The sequence below is a fragment of the Diabrotica undecimpunctata genome, chromosome 2, assembly GCF_040954645.1.
Source record: "Diabrotica undecimpunctata isolate CICGRU chromosome 2, icDiaUnde3, whole genome shotgun sequence".
Taxonomy (NCBI): domain Eukaryota; kingdom Metazoa; phylum Arthropoda; class Insecta; order Coleoptera; family Chrysomelidae; genus Diabrotica; species Diabrotica undecimpunctata.
Window position 1 is genome coordinate 12453205 of NC_092804.1, and position 23160 is coordinate 12476364.

General features: G+C 33.1%; 1 protein-coding gene across 1 annotated transcript in view; it reads right to left on the minus strand.

Moving 5' to 3' along the window:
* Positions 1-5613: 5613 nt before the first annotated feature.
* LOC140434198 (uncharacterized) overlaps positions 5614-23160 on the minus strand; it is a 68655-nt gene continuing 51108 nt past the window's right edge. Inside the window, exons 7-11 of the mRNA XM_072522282.1 lie at positions 18297-18612; positions 15457-15749; positions 14644-15144; positions 10286-10383; positions 5614-6864 (exon numbers count right to left, since the gene is read on the minus strand). Coding sequence (XP_072378383.1) covers positions 5896-6864; positions 10286-10383; positions 14644-15144; positions 15457-15749; positions 18297-18612 — 2177 coding nt within the window. The 3' untranslated portion in view covers positions 5614-5895. The remainder of the gene's footprint in view (positions 6865-10285; positions 10384-14643; positions 15145-15456; positions 15750-18296; positions 18613-23160) is intronic.

Genomic DNA, 23160 nt, shown 5'->3' on the forward strand with positions numbered 1-23160 from the left:
CAAAGGATGATGCAACGTGTCAGGGGAATTATTAGGCAAATCGAAAATAATGGTCCCTTGTCTGTCATTTGAATTTTGATTTATAATAAGGATAGTTAAGTTAAACTGTTAAATAATTTAATAAAAATATAATATTATTGTGGTCAGAGTTATATGCTTTTGAAATTTTTCCCAAAACTTTAGGACCATACGTTATGTACAATGCAAGAAGCAAATGAAGAGGATACTAATTCTGTGATCGTTTTGTCGAACCAGTAACAAACCGCGTCATGAGTGTGTAGGTTATACATAGTAAAGTTTTGTAAATCTGAGCTAATTTAGTGGCTTGAAGATCTTGCGTAAACACATGTGCTTCACTTTTTAAGGCTCTTTCTTTGTTTTGTCCTTTTTCAATTCGTGCTCTTTCATTATTTTGTATATGTGTATTATGCTCAGCTTCAGAACTGTTTCAACTTTTATGAGCACAACATAAATCGCAATGATCTTTCCTCGGTTTAAACAGTGACAAATTCTCTTTTTTAAAAATCGATTCAAAAGTAAATCTACTGACTTCCTTCAAATTTTCTTGTAACAATCTTTCGAGATAAAGACTGTACCGATGCGAACGTGATGTTACGATATGCTCTAAGTACTTCCTTGTTGTTGTTTGTCTGCAATAATGGGACGGCATCTTTGGTAGAGAATCGAAAAAACTTTTTTAATGAAATATTTGTTCTTTGTGTGCCGCTTTGCAGCAGTCTCTGTAGATTTTGAGTAAGTAATATTAGAATCAGGAGTAATACCATCACTATTTTCTTTAAAGTCAAGCCAGTAGCATACAGTACATTTTTTAATACCAAATGTACTAAAGTAAGTTTTACAATAAACTTGTCTGCTAGTCCCATTAATAATTAGGAAATATTGTAGCGATTAGTGGCGTCTAGAATTATCAGCTTTGCTGTTTTAGTGTGTTTTTCAACTGTATTTACAATAAATGTTTTTCGTTTGTCCCATGTCATGGTTTTCCAAAACGAACTAAAAAGTTCTTGCCTCTTTTGCTCGGTAATTTCATTACACAGAACCTTCACTTTTCGGCACATATCAGAAGAACAGGGTGATCCCATTTTTCGTTGACCTCTCTCAACATCTTGATTTATTTTTCCCTCTCTGGTTCTTCGATACCCTAAATACGCTTCCCCTTTCATCCTTAAAATTTGGAAGAGTGAAACTTTACCGACTTTGTAAAAAACGTGTATTTTGCATATTTTGGTGTAAAAATTGGTGACCAAAACAAAGGTTGGGCTCCTCACAATGTATGATGTTTGTGTTGAGCATTAAAGGAAATAGTCAAACAAAGAAAAAAAGCTTTCAGATTTGCAGCTCCTATGGTATGAAGAAAGCAAAAAATTAATCAAATGATTCTTATTTTTGTACTACCGATGTTTCTGGATATAACTCAAAAAGTAAGAAAATGATTGTTAATAACCTCCCGTCTGCTATCCGTCCGGTGGTAGAGCATGGATCTAAACTGCCAGTCCCTGAGCCTCCTCTATGTATTGATGACATTTTAAATACTAGTGAACCAGAATCTAATAAAAGTAGCCCAGGAGGTGATGGTGAATTTCAGTTTCCTTCAGAAAATTTACAACCACAGTTATTTACACAAGTTGAGTTAGATGACTTAGTAAGAGATTTGGGATTAACAAAGGAAAAATCAGAATGATTGTGGAACATGATTGTGGGACATATTGTGGAAAGACAGTGGGTGATGCGTAAAATCTAATTTCAGATTCTTTTTAGCACCAAAAAAATACATAGGATTCACATACATTTATAAGAAAAGTTTTCTAAATCTTTTTTTTTGTTGGCCTGTTTATTCTTTGTCTAATTAAACCTTAAAGACTTTAGTAAAGACTTTACTGTAAATTTCTTAAAAAAAGTATTTTTGTTTTATCATCTTCAATATTCTTTATTAGTTCGGTAAAATACCTCCTTATAATTTACGAATAATGTGGGTATAAATGTCTCTTGTTTTCATTACTTATTTTAATCTAAGGTTAATTTTACTTAGCGTGAACAAAATTTGAACCATTATGCATAAAAATTATAAAAATTGCCTCATTTAAAAAATCGCAATGCATGTTCCATTGTTTACTTTTCAAATTTGTTCACATCGCCGATACATTGTATGAAGGTAATGATAATTATACTTTCAAATAAAACGTTATAAAATCGAGTGCCATTGTTTAGAACTAAGCAGTTCAAGTGGTTGGCGTATGCTTTAGTAGACGTTTGGGTTACACAACTCTGGTTCCGGAGCTTTTAATTTTGCTAGTGAACATGACAGTTCTTAATTAGTAATAATTTAATTCACCTATTTTTCATTAATTAAGTAATAATCGTAATAGAAGGACAAAACTGTGATATTTTCTCTTGTAATTATGTAAAATAAATAAATATTAGATTAAAATTCTGTTTTTTCTCACGTATGTTTCGTTTATGATCACTTGTTGAAAGTATTTTACCAAATAATTTAAAATACTCTTGCAAACCACAAAGAAGACAAAGAAGAAAATTGGAAAGGGAATGGTGGTATTTTATTTGTTAACAGAACATAGGCTTTCCTATGTGATAAAACGATTTAATGAAACAGGCCAATTGAACGCAGAGGTGGTGATCGAAAAACTGCGAACTATCGGGATAAGTTGAAAGGAATGCAAAAATTTATAAACCAAGTAAAATGTAATGAATCCCATTACTGCCATTCAGCGACAAAAATAATGTATCTTTCATCTCAATTCAGCGTCTCAAAATTGGATTTAATGTACACTGCTCAGACAATTTCATCTGAAACTGAAGAAATCGTATTTTTGCTATATATTTAACAAAAAATATAATTTGAGCTTTAAAACTCCAAGAACAGACGTTTGCTCAAAATGTTTAGAGCTAAGTGAACGCATTAAATACGGGAAAAATGAGCAATCTAAAATTAAACTAATGACTGTAAAAAGGGCTCCACAAACTTCGAGCGAAAGCATTTGCCAATTTATTGAAGAAAACAGAGAAGACCTAGTCACTTTGTCGTTTGACTGCCAAAAAAATTTGGTCCTCTCCAAAGTTCTTGATCAAAGTGTTTATTATTCAAGGCAGCTTTATTTCTATAACTTTACTGTTTTTAAAGGTTTCTCAAAGTCTCCACTTTTAAAGGAAAACGTATTTTCATACTGTTTGGCAAAGCATCAAATGAAATTTCCTCTACAGCCTTTCATCGACTCAATGACACTGATTTTGGCAACATGTCAAAGAAGGTACGACTGGTCGCCGATGAATGTAGTGACCAAAATAAAAACTCAATAACGATTGATATCTGCTGCAAATGGCTAGCCGAGAGGGCACCACCAAATGTTAAATTACTTGAGTTAGTTTTTCATGTAGTTGGTCACTCATTCTTACCATCTTATAGAATTTTCGGTCAAATTGAGAAGAGATCCTTCTTCATCAGTTTTATTGTTTTAATTTAATTTTGTTGGTTTCTGTAGTTTCTCGCGGTTTCACAAAATTATGAAAATGGGAGATTGCTGACTTTGATTTTACACCCCTCATATTTGACTTCTCTATTTTACTATGATGTATAGTAAAACAATTAAAATCAAATGCTTTATGTTAATACGTTTAATTTTAATTACTCATACATTATTTGAAAAACTATTTAGTATTTATTTACATTTTTTTTTAACAATACTTGTTGTTAATTGCTCGAAAGCAACGAAAACGCTACAAAATATCAAATTTCTGAACGATTTATTTAAATAATTGCCTAAAAAGACCATACAATAGCATTGATTTATGAAGATTCACTTGCCCTACTTACCTACGGACCATCTAAGAAGAGTGGTCAGAAGGTTTGTGCCCATACCAAGGGATGCTAATTTATTCACAATCAAAGTATTGCATTTTTTTTTCATTATCATTCTTATTATTAAACAATCGACCTTGATAAGTTTTACGCAAAAGATTTGTGGTCCTCCCCCTTCAAAATCGATGTTTTTAAGAAGTATAAGTAGCTAGTATAAGTGTAAAGAATGGACATAAGAAGATCGATATACTAATAACAAACTAAGTAGAAGAAAATTGGGATTGACAAATAAGCCGCGGGCATGTTTTGATAACAGGACATTATTGGATGCCATATGAAACTGTGCTCAGATTAACAACGCGTACACTGCCGTCAGTTAAAATTATTAGCATCGAATCAGTAGAATTTTTAGACCCTACTCAAGAGACTGTGACTGTGTCAAAGAGAATACCGTTGTCCTCTTTTCCTGTAAGAATTCCGTGGAGTGTAAAAGACAAGAAGAAAAGCTTCGAAATCTCGGCTTGGCATCGAATTTCAGAAGAAAGTCTTCGACGAAAGCAGGAAAATGTCAGTTTGGTGAAAATTGTACCAATTGTGTTGGTGATAAAACATGACTAGCACAATCAGAGGGGTTTTGATAAGAAGGCACATAATACCAAGAAGAGTTTGATATTAGTTCTTGTATGTATTTATTACGATTGGCAATTTATGGGTAGAAAAATTAGCTCGAGTGAGCTCAATCGCAGAATCAGACCAAACATGATGATTGGACTAGACTCGTTGCCAAAAAGTGACTAGATCAGCCAGTAATATGGCTACTAAGGGCTCCAATCTAGCTAAAAGGACCAAACAAGCTTTATGTTTTATGTAAAATTTATTAAGGTAGCTGGTTTAATAATTAGAATGAAAATGAAAAAAAAAAATGCAATGAGTATTTGATTGGGAATAAATTTGCAATTAATTGAAATTCACAAAAATACCTGGCGTATCTGCGCGTCGCAACGCAAGGGACGGATGCATTCTGGTCAAATTGGAGATGTTTACATGGCGATGACTCTTTTGGATCTGTGTTACCTTAGCACGGACACAAAACCACTCTTCTTAGGTGTCGTAGGTTAGTGGGACAAATGCATCCTCTTAAATCAATGCTATTAATATTGCCCTTTTGAAAGGCGATTATTTAAATAAATGGTTTACAGAATTTTGATATTTTTCTGTTCTTTCAAGACAATTAACACAAGTGAATTTCTTTGAACTTTAAAACAGATTAACATGTGTTTGAAAATGAGAAATTACTGAATAGGTAGATTATAATTACCAGTAAATAAGTAATTAAAATATATAATTAAACAATTGTTTATATTGTGTTAATATTGTGTTAATATTGTAATACAGTAATAAAAATATTAAAGCAAAATATGTAAATAAATCCTAAATATAGAATACTTTTACATGGATGATTTAAGATGATCGCTCTCTCTTCTTCATATTTAATTACGTTGGGTTTTTTGCTTATTGAGATGACTACAAATATTAGCTATTTTTTTCGAAATTTTATTTTCTAGGATATCATTTGATCTAGCTCTGATTTATGTTTCTTTATAATAGGTAATGATTTGCCAAACTTTACACTTTCGTTTTTAATAACTCTGCTGACACTGATGTACTGATAAACTCTTAGTTTTATGGAGGTTGCATAAAATATGCAATAAAACAAAATTACCATGGATTAGAAATAAAACAAATATAAAATAAGTTTGGTAGATTTTAATTTTGAATAATTTCACAAAAATACTTATTTATAGACAAATCTAACTGTTATAACCATTTCATCATATCATCTTTTTTATGTTTTTATTGACGTTAATAGACGAGAGAAATAAACTTACTTGAATATTACAATATAATGTTCAAGTTACAATAAAACCAAAAGTCTTTTCTTGTCTATTCGTAGCTATTGAAAATGGACTCACGTTGGCAAACGTGCAAACTTTTTTTGTAACAGAGTGTACCTCGTTGTTATATAATCACACCTCATATACTGTGTATACTATAATCTATTAATTTAGTCTGTCTTTATAACCTTTGGAATACATCCACCAGCTGAAACCTTGAACATATAAATATCTGGTATTTTTATTAAAAACGATAAAAAACAAGAACATAATAAACCCTTGCAATGTAGCCATAAAACAAAATACAACAGCGAATACTGGAGTATTAAAAATAAGAGCTGAAAACCCAAACAGCCATGTCAAGCCTAGCATAGAAAACAGTAAAATTGCAAGTCTCCACTGGAATAAAATTTCATGGTTAACCTGGTCTCTATATTCAGTTTTCTTGTGAAAAACATTGTAAAGAATAAAAACAAAAATAACGAAGTTAATACTGATTATGACAATCAGAGGAAGCCATACTCCTAAATATAGTCCCAGTCCAGATGGGTAGCATAACCCAACACCACTTTTGTTGTAGTTATTTACATCTATTATAAAAATGAGGAAAACTGGAAGAGCGGGAAAAACCCATCCGCAAATACATGCTTTTAACAATACGTACTTTAGAGGACCTCCAAGAACTTCGACAAACCTTTTAAATTGGAGGATAGCAATTATCAACATCCAACAGAACTCGGAAAGTATAGAATAATGCAAAATACCTCCAGTAATGGTACAACCCATGCTGGTTTTGTTTTCGTTAGATATCCCCTCACTTATATAGAGCATAACATTTTTTATAGAAACAGCTAAAGTAAAATTTATTAATATTTGATTTCCGGTATTGTTTCTCCATCTGTCAAATAAAACGGCTGTTAGTAATATACCGAAGAGCCCCAGTAGAGAAAGAACGCTGTTGACATTAGTTATCATATCTAAAATTTGACTGGTGTTAAGATCGTTTATAACATCGCTGGAGCCGGCTAGAAGCAGGACAAAGTGCGTCAGATGGTTGTATTCACACTTAATATAGCCTTTATCTGTTGCATTAGGAACGGTGTCATCTTGCCAATATCCTTTAAGTTTATCAACCTATAAAACAAATGTATGTTAATTATCTAAAAAGAAAATATATATATATATATATATATATATATATATATATATATATATATATATATATATATATATATATATATATATATATATATATATATATTGTTATGATTCATTTTATCAGCCAAAGATAAAATTAAAAATTACTAAATAGACCATTTAAATAAATTTTCAAGATATCCTGGGGAGTTGCTATGCTATGTAAAATTGAAAATAATATTGGTTTGCTCTTAATATATTTCAAAGTACAAAATATAATAATGCAAGTAATTCAACTAATAAACTATAAAAGATATTTCGAAGAAATGAAAGTCGATTATCCTGGATGACCTGTAGTAAACAAAATTTAAGATATGCATAAATTATTTTCTTTGTAAAATATATTCGAGTGACGTGAGTGAGCTTAAGTGAAGTCATGAACAATGCGAGCGGGTTTTCCAAATGGACTTGTGAATAAGACAATAGAACAGAATATTTAGAAATTATTTTACTCCGTTAGTTCTTAAGAATTTGTAGAAACCGATTAGCATGTTAATAGTTTTTAGGAAATTTATAATTGTAGGTAAAATTGTTGTTTGTTATCTAAATGAAGAGATGGGGATACGTATGACGAGCTTTGATTGGAGGAGATTGAAAAAAGTTTTATTGGTATGTAGGAATGAGAGTTTAGCTAGATTTTTGAGGGAGAAAAGATAATCAGTTGTTTTCCAAGGGTGCAAGGCGAACAGTCGTTGTTCTCTGGTGGTTCCCAAGTGATAGTAAGCATTAGAAGTGAATGTTTGTGAGTTTTCTTGGAGTAAGTGTATCTGACGGAAGCTGATCCAGTAAAATATTGTAAGTTATACTTTTCTACTTATATATTCCAAGAGTCACTGTTCAGGCCGGAATGAGAGATTCAGTTTATCGAGAGGAGAAGAGGCTAGCATCTTTTGAACGATACGTGCATTTGAAGGAGATCATTAAAGACGAGAGGCTTGCAATAATTTGTTGTAAGATTGCTGATTACCTAGGGAACTGCTAAGAATAGATAGTGTAGGCTACAAGGAACAAGGATTTGGACAACTCATCATCAGAGAGATAGTTTTTTACCATTCGTCAGTGTTTCTTTATTAACAAAGTTTCTTTTTAATTGCTTTAGAAAAGATAGAAATATTTTGATCAGGAGATTTAGAACAATAATTTTGATTTGAAATTTTAATTTATATTGTATATAACATTAATTTTTAAAGGTTCACGTACGTAGAACAAAATTTTGATAATTATTATATGAGATAATTTTTGTTAAAGATATTTGAGTGTGAATTTTATTTCAATATATAATGTTGTATCATATATGTTTTTTTTATTATTCCGGTATTCTTTGGACCTTACCTATCATATGTAAAGCATAGATATTGAGATAAGAGAATTAAATAGTGTGATAAAATGATAATTGCATCATTTAAATAAGTTTATTCTACTCTATAAGGCCTCTATAGAAGTCTTTTCTTGGAGTGTTGTGATTGGTCAAAGAAGAGATTTGGAGGAAGTGATGAGAAAGGAAACCGGGGTTTGGTTGGCAAAAAAAGTTAAGTTTTGTGGTAGCTGCCAAGCAGTGTAAGCAGAGATCTCCAAAGCTCACAATTGTAACATTCTTTAAATACAAATTATTTGAGCATAGGATGACTATGTCTTTTTTGAGCGGACACCAGATTCGGAGAGTTAGAAGCAGCAGCATATTGTCAATTAAAATTTGAATTAGAAATAATTTCTTTGAGCATAGATCGACTTAAGAGGAGAATACCCGAAGCAGGAGCAGTTGGAGCCTAAGAAGGACTTTCAAATTATAATTCATTTTTTTCATTTTCGAAAGTCATTCACAGCGAGTTTATAGTGGATTAAAAATATTTTATCGGTGATTAAATATAAACAGTTCCCTCATTAATTCCTAGAACCGGAAAATACGTTGGATCATCTAATCTGTGTATTGTAGATGTTGAATATTTATAGTATAACTTTGTTTTGCGCTATAGCAGATATATAATATATAAGATATATAATAATGCTAAATAAAGATAATTTTACGTTTGGTATTTTTTATTAATTTTATTTCGATACAATATATTGATGAATTTTACATTTAATATTTTTTTGTGTGTGTATTATTCCTTTTTTCCGCGGTTAGTGTAATAAAACCTAAAACTTAAGTTTAATATTACAAAAATGAATATTAAACTCACCAGGCTTCCGAGTTGAACCGCGTCGATTATTACGAGCCGAGCTTTCGACATACTCTGATGTTTTCTTCAGTGTCTCGGGGATCTCAGTCTCATGAGTCCCCAGACACCACTACACTGATCCATAAATCACTGCACTACTGCTACTGGGAACAGAGGACGGTACATTTATACCTTCAGGTTTGGGAGTTTTCAAAATCAATTTTGTGACCTGTATGAAGACAGTGTTGACCTAGAGCTGAAATTGAATCGGAATTGCGAACAGAAATGGAATGTTTATAAATCCTTTTTTGGATTCTACGATTTGTTTGGTCTATATAAGATCGGGGGCAGTCTGCACAAGGAATTTCACAAACTCCTTGTTGTTTATTTGGAATACTGTTTTTGTTTGATCTGACAAGAGGAAAGTTTTGGTTGGGGGTAAATATTGTCTTTATTGCTCTTGATTTTAGAATTTTGTCAATTTTGTCAGCGACACCTTTGATGTAAGGAAGAAAAGCTTTTGTATGATGGGGGTCTGAGTCTTTGGTTGAGATTAAGTGGAAGATTGATGCTCCTATTTATGTGTTTTTTGCGGTAACCGAGCACTATCCACATCAATGCTCAAATCCACATGTTGGCTACGATATGTTGACGATACATTGGTCCTTGCTGATAATACATATTCGCGCCAATCCCCACGCCAGCCCCCGCCCAAACCACTTTACCAACGGCGGTATAAATTAACCCAGCAGCAGCACTAGTGCAGTGATTAGTGATCAGTGTAGTAGTGTCTGGGGACTCGGAAGACCGATGCACCCGAAGTTCTAAAGAAGACATCAGAGAGGATGTCGAAAGCTCTTAGCAGTAATAATTGACGCGATCATTTTTGTAATACTAATAATCTTAGCTTTAGGTGATAATCAAATAACGAGTAGTTATACTACTATGACCAGAAGTTATAAGTCATTTCAGTTTCCGGATATTGTTCAAGTCTCAAGTTACTTAATCGGGAATTATACTTAGTTATGACAATTTATTGTGTTTTATTAAATTTCCCCAAGAATATGAAAGTCCTTCCGTATAAAACAAGAGTGTATTAATGGATTACTGTTTCGCTATTTAAAAATAATATTACACCCTTTGTTACAAAATAGGAAATGATTAATAAACATTTCATTTTTGTTATCAGAAACTCTTACCTGATACTTCCAATATGCACAACTACTATTTGCCGTCTCTTCTATATTATCTTTATTATGTATAAGATAAATCGAACCAGCAAGTTTTTCATTTATACCTATAAATTAAAAGCCAAAATGTGTTACAAATCGCTCTATTAATACTTATGGTGAAATTACAAGGAATAAAATTAGCAATAAAACCGTTAATAGATAAATCGTTAATTGATCGTCGTCACACACTAAAGGACGATACTAGACGCAACTTACAGAAATTAAAAGAAAACGTGAAATCAGAAAAGCAATAGGAATTAAAAAATCCGAACAATCTAAACCAAAGAGATGATGTTCAAAGGCAATTAACATGTAAAACGGGGTTAAAGGAGAATCTTCTTCTTAGGGTGCCTTGGCGATCATTCTGGTTATGATTACTTTGTTAGTTGCTACACGAAATAGCTGTATTAAGGTCTTTCTATACCATGCTCTCAGGTTATCAAGCCAGGATATTCTTTTTAGTTCTGGGACCCTTTTTCTTTCAATTTTACCTTGCAAAATGCATTGGAGTAGCTCATATCTGTCTTGATTTCTCATTTTATGTCCCAAATACTGCAGCTTACGGCTCTTCACGATGTTGACTAAATCCGCGGTTGTGATCATTCTCCGTAGTACTTTTTCATTGGTAATTTTGTCTGTCCATGGTATCTTCAAGATCCTTCTTTATAACCATAGCTCAGAAGCCTCAAGCTTTGTCCTTTAATGTACACGTTTCTACTCCGTACAGAAGCATTGAGTACACGTAACATTTAAGGATCCTTATTTTTGTTTCGATCCAAGGAAAGAGAATCATAGGGAGGCGTAGAATGTCATGGCTGCGCAACCTGAGAGAGTGGTACGGATGTACATCAAATGAACTTTTCAGAGCAGCCGTCTCAAAAGTCCGAATAGCTATGATGATTGCCGACCTCCGCCGCGGAGATGGCACTTGAAGAAGAATTTTTGTTTCTAGGGTGAGGTCATAGCTCTTGAAAACATAGCTCATAGTCAACAATGCACTTTTTGCCTTTCCGATGCAACATTTAATATCTTGGGTATTGTCTCACGACTCATTGATTATAGTTCCCAAGTAGTTGTACTGTGAGATGTTCAATTCTCATTTGGTTCACATACAGATTTGCTCCAGTTATGTTTTCCTTGCTGATGATCATTAGCTTGGTTTTGCTGGTGTTTATATCCAGTCCATATTTTCTACTCGTTTTCGTTAATTGTTTATTAAGTTTTGCAGCCTTTCTATGGTATTGGAAAACACTATTGTATCATCTGCATACTGCAGGTTATTGAGCTTGACTCCATTTATTTAGATGCCTACATTAATATCTTTTAGAGCCTCTTTAAAAATGTGCTCCGAGTACAGTTTGAATATCAGTGGTGCAATTATGCACGCTTGTCTCACTATCCTTAAGATTTTGACCTGATTTGTATATTCCCCATCTATTCGGAGCACCGCAGATTGATTCCAATACAGATTAGCTATTATGTTTAGATCTCTTCCGTCAATCCCTGTCCTCTTCAGCACTTCCATCATTTGTTCCCATACTTTCTTTTTATTTTCTTTGGTTATGACAAGATTGCCTTCATCATTTGTTATTTTTCCACTGTTGATTTTTTGAACTTTCCAGCTATTTACTTCACCTTTCGATGGACATTGAAGTTATCATATCGACTCTAATACTCCTCTATTTCTTGACATTACTCTGTTTTTTGTTTATCTTTGGGTTCTCATATCTTTCTTCTGACGATGGTATGTATTCTCTTATATTCTTGGAGATTTTCTTTGTTTTTTTTTCTCTGGTCAATAAGTTCAAGTATTTCATCGGTCATCCACGATTTCCGTTTAGGGAAATAGACAAGACCGACGAATAAAACGACACTTATCTATACACGTTTAGTATAAACGGAATTTGGTCAGAATATGCATTATTTAAGCTTTTAATACCTGAATCATATTACCGATAACAGCATGAATGGAAATATAAAGGTCCGGACTTACACTCACAATAAATTTTACGAATGTAATTTTTTGTACAGACGATGATTTACTGAGAAAGTATAATGTTTAGTCTGCTAATTACTTTACCCGAATTGGAAAGTTTGTGAGTCATAGATATACCACGTTTTTATATTATTACGTATCACTGCAAATAGTTGTAAACAAGAAATGTTGTTATTCAGTTATATTTCAAACTTAGCCTGTAATAAATTTAGTTGCATGTGCTTGTTGTAGTAAAAATTCTTTCACTAAAGACATTACGTAGGTAGACATTTTTAAAATGTGGCGTTCTTGAGAAAACAATATTTCCGAGCATCAGGTTGAAGGACCAATAGAAGAAGATTCTTATGAATTAGAATATTTACAGAGCTACTAAACCCTATTCATTTTACAAATTCCCAATCGTCAATAGAACCACGTGTAAGCCAAACAGGGTCGTACTGATGTACGACCTATGTATCATATGATTTTTAAAAATATTTACTTTTGAAACTGTTAGTGTAAGAATTTCTTGAAATTTAATCATTATATCACAATTAAACTAAACTCTAAATAATAACACGACCAGTAAATAACTTAACAATAACTATAACATAAATATAACACAATATATTAACTTAAAAATCAACACGTTACAATTTGAATTTAAAATGCCGGCAAGTTGGGATCTGTAACATGAGAATCTGTCTCGCTTAAGGTAATAAATTATATTTAATAGCCTCTTGACGAATGAGACGGCGAATATCAACACGTGCTCATGTTTACTGATGGGAATTTGGTAAACGAATGAACTTTTATGTAAAACGCAAGCGAAATCTCAAATATCTCTCTAACGGTGCCAAATCTATGGTAAAAATTGTGTATAAAGGACAGTGCTCTGAACTGTACTGTGAACAGAAACTGTATTTTTAACAAAAGTGCCCAAATTAATATGTGCCCAAAAGTTCTATTATAAAAGGAACATCTACATCAAGAAAAAAGCGAAAAAATAATGGGAAGTCTAAAAAAATAAGACGCCACTTGATTCAACCTACAAGTATAACAAAGGTATACGCCAACATTTTTTCCATGATTGAAACTCTTCGATAGACACTGATTGGAAAATTTTAAGTATAGAACTATACATAAACGTCAGATACTTATGAAAAGCAGCAGAATAATTTTTTTTGCGAAACGAGTATATTGAAATATTTATACGAAATATAATGGAGTATAGAAACATGAAACGAAACATTGTATATTTGGGTGAAACATAAACATAAACATAAACATAAACATAAAAAAGGCTGGATAAAGATAAACAACAATAAAAAAAATTCAGTTGTATTACCATCCAATAAAGGTAAAAAAATTATTATTTTACACTGCGGTGGAGAAAACGGATGGATCAACGACGCAATTTGATATCTGCCAAAAAAATTAAAAATGCGTCATTGGACTACCACGATGATACGGGCAGTGATCTTTTTGAGTCTTGGTTTGAAAAAACTCTTCTCCCAAAATTGCCCAAAACAGCGTAATTGTCATTGACAACGCTTTATACAATTCCAGATTAATTAAATAAATATATTGTTGATGACTGTGCTCTCAATATAAAAAAACTTGAGTGCCATGAAATAAACCGTGTTATGATGCGTATCATCCGAAACAAAATATATTAAAATTAGTATTCCTAATCTAGTAAATCCAAATGAAAAAATTTCAAAAAGGCAAAAAGAAAAGAAAAAAAATGCTACCTATATAACCTAGTCTGTCTGTTAGAGTTCCTTGATTTTTTAGCAATTTTTTCTTGAGAGGTGAGTGATGGTATTCACCTGAAGTTTTTTTCCTAGAGTGTTGTTGGTATCCTGACTTTGGTTTTATTCAGACCTGCTGCGGTCCATGTCCCAGCAGTCATTTTTGCCTCTCTCCATCTTTTTTTTATCCAGAGAGGTGTTTTTTTATACTTTGCGGAGAGTCTGTTTCACTAAGAGTAGTATTAGGGGCAGGTACTGGAGTCATCCCTCTAATCATTACCGTTTTGTTTACAATTATGGGCTTAGAAATGTTTTTCATTTCTGAAACCTTTCGTTGTTGGCACTGTAATGCGCTCTTACCGTATTGAGATAGTTTGCTAGATTCCAGATAAGATAGTTCGGGACATCTCGTAAGGCAACACTTTCTCGTCTGTACGAAACATCCTCTTGGCACGATGGTGGACAGTAAATACTAGCAGAAGACAGTAAATAAAGAATAGATTCAAGTCTCATGATGTTCAACTTAAAAAATGTAATTAAGCTCTTAACAAATAATTCTTTTTTTTAATGTATAGAAAAAATGTGAAAAATTTTACCTTCCAAAATAATCCCCAATATTTTGCTAGTACTTAAACTTCTTTGCTGTTGTTCTCTAAATAGATGGCTGCTGAAATGAACGCTTACAATAAGATTTACAGGATCTATATTTTCATCTATTTGCTTTTTTAATGCTTCACTAAAAAGTAATGCAGTTTTAAAAGGAATTTTTTCTGCAGTATCTTCTATCGTTTGATTAGAATGCAAAGGTGTTATATTACAAAGACTCTCAGAGCAATTATTCAATATCAAACCAGTAATGTTAGAGTTTTGGATATTGATTTTTGTTAGCAAAAAATTATTGTGCAGTAACCCTGAACTAAAAGTCTCATTGCATAATTGTGTAGTTTCATCAAGTGTATAGAGAATATTGTCTGTTGCTCCATATTTTTCTTGAGATCGTTGAAGAACGTTTGTGTTCACTAAATATAACTGGCTGATTATTGCTGAAGAGAAATCTATATGTTGAGTAGTCACTGTTGATTCTTTAAGTAGTTTTCCTAAAAAAATAAATGAACGATATATAAATAAATATATTTATGACTGATTTTGAGTTTCTTGTGTACAGATAAGACAATATTATCCTTATGCAGTTTACCACAAATATTTTATGAATCGTATATACGTATACTTTAGAGGTATGGTGCTAGCACCGCATGCTCAGGATGTCAAAAAAGATTGACGATGATTACTATGATAATAGTAATGACGATAATTATAACAGCAATCATATAAATAGTAAATATAAAGGTAAAACCTACCTCAAAAACTATTTGAATGAAATTTAAACGACTATAGAAACATAGACTTACCTAGTATACTTGCTACAAGATGAACATCGAAAGCCTCTAAATTCTGGCTATGGATATCCAATATATTTATCACTTTCTGCAATTGTTCGTCAATTGAGACATTGGAATTAAATACTTGCTCTAAATCATTAGTTACGTTATGGCTCTCTAAAAGAGCAAAATATGTACCTTCTGTACTTTCGCAAGGACATTTACTAATAGGTTCCCAATAACCTGTCTCTGTATTAGAATCCAAAGCTTTATGTTTCCAGTATACACAATTTGTGTTGTTTTTGTAATTTTCAAACGACATACTAAAAATTAATATCCATCAAATTATTAATGTAATTAGAATTTGTGATATGCTAAAAATATCACAAATTCTAATTACATTAATATTTCTCACTTACAATTCACACTGATATTGCTTACAAAACAATTCACCAATACTAATTTTTAAAGATCACCTGGGCAGCTTTTATAATAAAAACAAATGTTCTCGAAATAGAAAGCAATTCGACGTTGCGCCTCTGTAGAAATGAAGTGGAAGTAGAATCTCATGTCTTCTTTGGATTTTCTAACAGTTCAGTGGAGAATTGGTGTGTATATTTTGTTCTGGTCACCCTTATAACTGACCCGCATATTTTAAGTACTGGTCCTTTTTCAAAGTGATCTTGTTGTCATTTGGGTTGGTCATTCTTACCGGAATGGCCTTATTCTTTCCATCTACCAAACATCTAGAAATAATGAGACCATCATGACCTTGTTCTTCTGGATGCCCATCTACGATATCGGCTATTAGGAATAATACTTCTATCTCGACATGTCCCAGTTCGATTCTTATATATCTCTTCCCATAAACAATTATGTTTTTACCCGTCGTATGGGAGGTATCAACATTGTCATAAATGACTGATCCGGGAAACGTTTACTTATCACTGACCTTGTTGCCCCAGTATCGATGATAAAATTGGATTTATGGCTATTGAGAAGTTCATCGACAACTAAATTGTTATTTCGTCTTATTCCAAATATTGAGAATTTCGGGGCTCAGGTAACAGCAGCCAACGTGCGCCTTTTGACGTTGGCTTCTTTCAGTTTTCGTAACTGCGTTGCTGTTGAGGGGATTGCCTGCCGTTCGATTTTCTATCCTCTTGTACGTTGTTCTCAATCTCGTTGAAGATGGCCTACTAATCCAAAATAGTAACATTTTTTGACGTTTTTGTTTCAAAGACTTAAGTCTCTCCAGCTATTTAGAGTATTTAGATCATCTTCTTCTACTTTGGCAATACCTCATGATGGACTTTGCGTTGATGGCAGGACACATTCTTCACAACTTCGTACTCCAAGGCTGTGACAATGGCGTTATTCAATATTTAGTAGAGCTCTCTCCCTAGTCATAATGTCTGCTGTAGATCTTAATCGCGCAGGCTGTCGAGAAAGCATTGGATGTTAAATTGGGGTAGAAACTCTTCCGGAGCTTCTGGCCAAGCGAGTCATGCCATCTTTTCCACCTCCGCTCCATATTTTTGCACAGATTAGTTGGAGCCTTGGATATGCACTTTTGGTTAACTTTGGTAGACTTATTTGAAGTACTGGCTTACGTATCTTGGTTCTAAAACCGATAAGAAACTATCATAGCTTTGACCTTTGGGATGTTTTTGCGAATTTTGACAGCTTTATTTTAAAGTGGTAATATGATAGTTGTTGTCTTCTGTTCATTTGCCCATCCATGCAGTTTCAATTGCTTTCTGTACACTGGCCGGGAGGTCTTGTCGTCAAATTTAGGAAGCTTAATTTATTTCGTTGACAGCGTAGTAAATAAAGCCTACTTCTGATTTTCCTACAACTGTCAGTTGCTTATTTTTTATGTCTAACTGGATATTGTCAAGAGTTCTCATTACATCATTATGTATCTTCGTCACTAGACTTCATTTTACTTAAATTCCTTTAATCATATCTTTATTTATCTCTTAGATTTTGTTTCATATATTCTTTACCCAATTTGGAAGCATCTATTTTTGATATAAGACTCATAAGCAACTCTCTTCCTGACGATGTCCCTCTTCAGCTTCTTGTCAACGTTTTATTTTTCTTTTGCCGTTTCTTGTTAGCCTCTTTTTCTACTCTTCGACGTTGTTCCATTGCGGCAATCATATTTCAAAGTTCCTCCGTCTTGGTCTCGCTTCTTATTTTGACCATACAAATTCTTGAAAATAACTTCTTTTATTTAATCCCACTTCTGACACAAGTTACATTTTCTGTGGGTTCAGATATATCACATCGGAACACAGTGAGACGGTACATTATATCAGAACACGGGCAATCTGACGGCTGACTAATTAGAGTCAGCTGCAGTTTTCTGTTCCTTTCATATTGTTTTGTTAATGGTTTTTTATTACATTTTCTAGTTTTTAGGCGATTTTGATTTTTGTACTATTCGATTTTAATTTTGTTTTTTAGGCATAGTGCGTTCTTGGTTTCTCTATGATATTCCATTGATAATTCTAGTCTCTCCAAGAGCGCCACATTTAGGAATGAAATTTGTAGGAGCAATATATTTTAAAATGTTTAATTGGCTTGTATTGGGATCTTTTATGCACTATTATTAAAATAACGACTTTATTACAAATAAGTGTTTCACAAGGTATAACAAAACGAAAATACATTGACTATGTAATAAAAATACTAGCAAAAATACGAGTATCTGAAGGAAAAGACTATGAGAGAAGTGCAAGGCAGATGTTTGTAATTTTGAGATATATTCGAGAAGGAAACAATACAAAAAGAAATGAATCGGTTATGAAATACAGACTGGTGTATTTCATAAGTAAAAATCAAAGTAAAATTAATAATATTACCTCATGGACAACTGTAAGTTTTCATCTGAGACTGCTACACCAACAATAATTCCATTCTTTTCATCAACTGTATTATATTCTCCAATAAAAAGAGCGTCATTGAAATATACCGTCACAATTGTGTAGTATTCTGAAGTTCCAGCTTTATTTTGATAGGTATTGTTGATAAGTAAGGCTGTATGGCAACTATCCACTTGTGCTTCATCAGATATTACATCTTTTATAAAATACTCATACTCATCTTTATCGAATAGTATACCAGCAATTTTTGGTTGAATTATAACAGCAAAATTTTTACGCTTTATTTTAACTGTTCCTGAAATAGGAGATAAATAAATTTAAACAAACCTACCATTTTTTGTAGTAGAATAGATCTCAATGAAACTTGTGATTCGATTCGAAAGAGCGTTAAGAAATTTTGTGATCTAAAATGATGAAGTCGAAATGAAAACTGCATTATTGGACAGGGAAAATGCATTTTTCAAAGTATATTTCGTATTGATGAAAATAATAAATTCGTAATTTGGAAATATTTGACGAAATGAGTTCAATATTACTACTCGGGAGTTTTTGGGGTCGCTGAACACGAATATCATGACGGCGATGGTTTCCGAGGTACCTGATGCCCGGGCGTTTTTGGGGTTACTGAATACAAATATCGAGTAACGAGTTTGGACAGATTTTGTATCTTATTCCCATGAAATTTTCGGAGACAAGGTTCCTCGCGAGATCAATCCTGAGCACCCTCTTCCTCTTGTCAAAAATTTGGCGCAAGATAAAGATCTGATCTATTGTTGATCTTCCCTATTGGAAGCCACACTGGTAATCACCTTAAATTTCTATAACACCAGATTTCAAATGTTGTGAGTTTCTTCAGTGATGCTTCAGTTAAGATCCATGACTCTACTCCATCTATAATAACGGAAAATAAAAAACGGAGAATGTCCTATGAGGACGAAACTAACAAAAAAATTTTACTGGATCATGGAAGAAAGTTATAGTAATAGGAAGTCAAGTAATACAATTTGGAGGAACATGGCCATTATTATTAGATAAACTGCTATTAAATACTTGAAAAAATCTAAGCAATGAAGTTTGAGAATAAAAAGACCTGTTGGTTATCAAACAAAGTTCAAGAAAAAATAAAGGTCATATAGTTTTGATCATTGTTATATATCATTGATTTTGAGAAAGCATATAATAGAGTTTCTAGAGATTCTGTAGTGAAAGTTCAATAAAAAAGGAGTTCCTGGTGAATATTTGAAAATCCGACCCACCTATATGCCTCAAAATCTTTGACCAATCTTATCTTATTTTGACTTATGGAGCAAAAACACTAAAAAAAATGTAGTAAACAAGATTCCGAATGCTGTGGAGTATCAGTGTCTGTAAGTGTCTCTGAAAGACCGAAACCCAAACGAAGAAATACGTCGAAGAATGAAAACAACAGAAGCTATCTAAATAATCAACATCAAATGGGGCAGAACCAGTTTCTAGATAATCTAATAACCGATTAAACAAAACGTATTGTCGAGTGGAGGCCAAGATAAGAATCACTAAGCAGAGGCTGCCCAACAACCAGATGGACTGACGACTTAAAGGGTGTTAACACTATTTGGATACAAGCCACATAAGAGAGCTATAGCTTTGGATAAGATAACCGAGAAATTAAAGAGTGAGATTCCCTGGTACGTAACGTGACTGCTGGTGTAGTGTTAGTAATAAATACTTGAAGAAATTTAAGGCATAAACTGCAACAGTGGAGTGAGGACAAGTTCATGAGGACAATCTTTATCGGACAAAAACAAAGTATTTGGAATTTTTATTTAAAGATGGAGTTGCTACAGATAAAATGGTTATTGTTGACTGATTGTAAGAATTTTGTAAAGTTTTACGTATCTAGAATATGATTATAAGTCGAAGTATACCAATACGAAGATACTGTGTGACAAAAAGTTTCCCAATACAAAGATACACAAGATTCCCAAGTTACTGAGAGAAGTAGGAGAGGAAGATTGTGAAGAGAAGCAGGAGAGGATTGTATATGTTTCAAAACGTTGTTAATATGATGCTCTTAAGTTGACAGATGTTGGAGATCGATGTTGATCTATTAAATAAATGAGAAGCGTTCGAGATCTGACGTAAGACATGGAGAAGTTCTTGAAAAAATGAGAGAGGAGTTTTTCCATAAAATCAGGGAAAGTGGGATATCTTGGACATACATTTGGAGATAAGTTATAGGACATAGACAAATATACTTAGAGAAAGCCGTGACTACATGGAAAAGAAAATGCGAAGGCATGGAAGTACCGGTACGGAACGAATACCTATATACATTAAGTTTTGCAGACGATCAAGTAGTGATTGCACAAGACCAAGACGACCTCAGCTACATGATGAAGAAACTACAAGAAGAATATACCAAGGCTGGCCTAGATATTAACCTCGCGAAAACAGAGTACCTATCTACAAGTGAAGAAGACATAGAAGATCTACAGATTGATGACAACGTAACAATCAAAGGAAAGGATAAATTCAAATACCTGAGGTTTATAATCACGAAAAAGGCAACAACAGAGGAAGAAATTACACAAAGATTAGGACAAACAAGAACAGCAATCCGACAACTTAACTCAGTATGGTGGGATAGACACCTAAATATGAAAACAAAAACGCAGATTTATAAAACATTAGTGCGAAGTATTATGACATATGGGGCTGAAAATTGGATCATAAACAAGAAAAACAGCAGTAAGATAGTAGCAACAGAGATGGAATGCCTGCGAAGATGCTGCAGAGTAACAAGAATGGATAGGAGAAGTAATGACGAAATAAAGCAAAGAACATCAATAGAAACAGACATACTAACATATATAGAACAAAAAAGACTAAAGTGGTATGGACATGTAAGAAAAACTAGCGACAGCAGATGGATAAAGAGAATAACCGAATGGAGCCCCATAGGAAGGAGGAAAAGAGGACGACCCCGAAAATCCTGGAGGAACGAAGTAGACGACGCCATGGGTAAGAGAGGACTAAACGATGGAGAATGGAACAACAGAGAGAGATGGAAACGGTTGAGCGCGGGAAGGCAGTGAATACTGTAGAATCCCTAAATATATATATATATATATATATATATATATATATATATATATATATATATACACATAACGTGAATTAAAAATATTAGACAATGGACTGATTTAGGTGCACAAATCATTTTTAAAATACCAGTTGATAGAAATAAATTTACCAGAGTAATCGCTAATCTTCGATAAAAGATATAAATACAAGAAGAACAATGGGAGGGTAAGTTCTGACTGTAAGGTATCTAGATACAAGTACAAATTATATTTTTAAGTCGACATTTGCCTACGACAGATATGAGGCAGAGAAAACACTCGACCCAGTCTGCAGGGATTAAGCCGAGGGTTCAAGCCACAACTTCAAGCCTAACGTTCAAGCTTAAACATAGCCACTCAAAAAATCGATATAAGTAAGATCAAACCCTTCAAAATGTGGGTCCATAAAAGAATTCTACGCTTGTTTTGGACAGAACTCAGAATCAACCTGTCAATTCTAGCAGATTCCAATGGAATATATAGAAAAATCCCTATAGGAAATTCCTACATGAAATCGACCATCTGGCAGAAGATTGCAGAACGAACTAATAATATCTGGATTATCACCATGACCCGATAGGAGCTCAAGAAATAAGGAGGAGGAGGCAGCTGCATACTGTGTAGCAGGTGACCTGAAACAGTCAACCATATATTACATGACTGCAAGACATTCAATAGCAGGCGACAAATATTTTTCGAAGACTATTAAGTGATTTCAAACTCATATGGTACCCATCCTATAAATCATTACGAGCTAGTACATGGTTCCAGAATCCGGGAATAGGTACCATGAATAAATGTAAGTTGTACAGCTGGTTCTTAAAAAAACCTGATACGACTTTAGTAAGATTTGATCATTTTAAGCAGTCTATTTGATTGGTTTGACATTTTATTTTATTTATTATGACAGACAAATAATGAAATAAAAAAACAAACAACAAACAATTGAGTACATATTTTAATTCATAAATTGTAATAATTATTAAGGTTTAACTTTTGATAATACAGTAAAACCTCCCTTAACCGAAACCTTTTTAACCGAAACATCGTTTAACCGAAACAGCTGACAGTGTCAATAATTTCGTCAACAAAAAGTAAATGTTTGTCGCAAAACGTAAACAATTCCGTTAATTTCACTCACCAATTGATGTCTATGTGTGTTGGGAAATCACAAAAACCAAGAGCTCTAAAAGATTTTTCGAAAAGGCATTTTAAGGTATAGAAGCCAAAAAAGTTCATGGATGTCGACCACTTTAGTTTTAGAATGGTTTGAAAATGAATTCGTCTCAAGTGTAAAATCCTTTTTAAAATCAAAAAACCTTCCCATCAAAGCATTGTTGCTTGTTGAAAATTCCGCATCACCCTCAAAATCTACAAAATGGTGACAATTGTCAGATTTTTGCCACCGAATGTCACAAGCTTAATCCAGCCGTTAGACCAGGGAGTCATAGAGACATTCAAGAGACATTATAGAGAAGCATTCTCAAGACATCTGTTATTACAGGAGATGAATTAATCCAAAAGTGTTCCCGAAATTCTCAAATCTTTAACAATAAAACATCTTTATTGGTAAGCTGAGTCCTGGGCCAAGATCAAATCTTCAACTTTTGAAAAATGCTGGAACAAACTTTTTGATTTTTGACAAAGATTTTGATTGACGATCCTTAAGAAGAAAATGGTAAGAAAACGACAGAAGAAATTAAACCTTTCATTAAAAATTTGCCGGGACATGAAGAAAT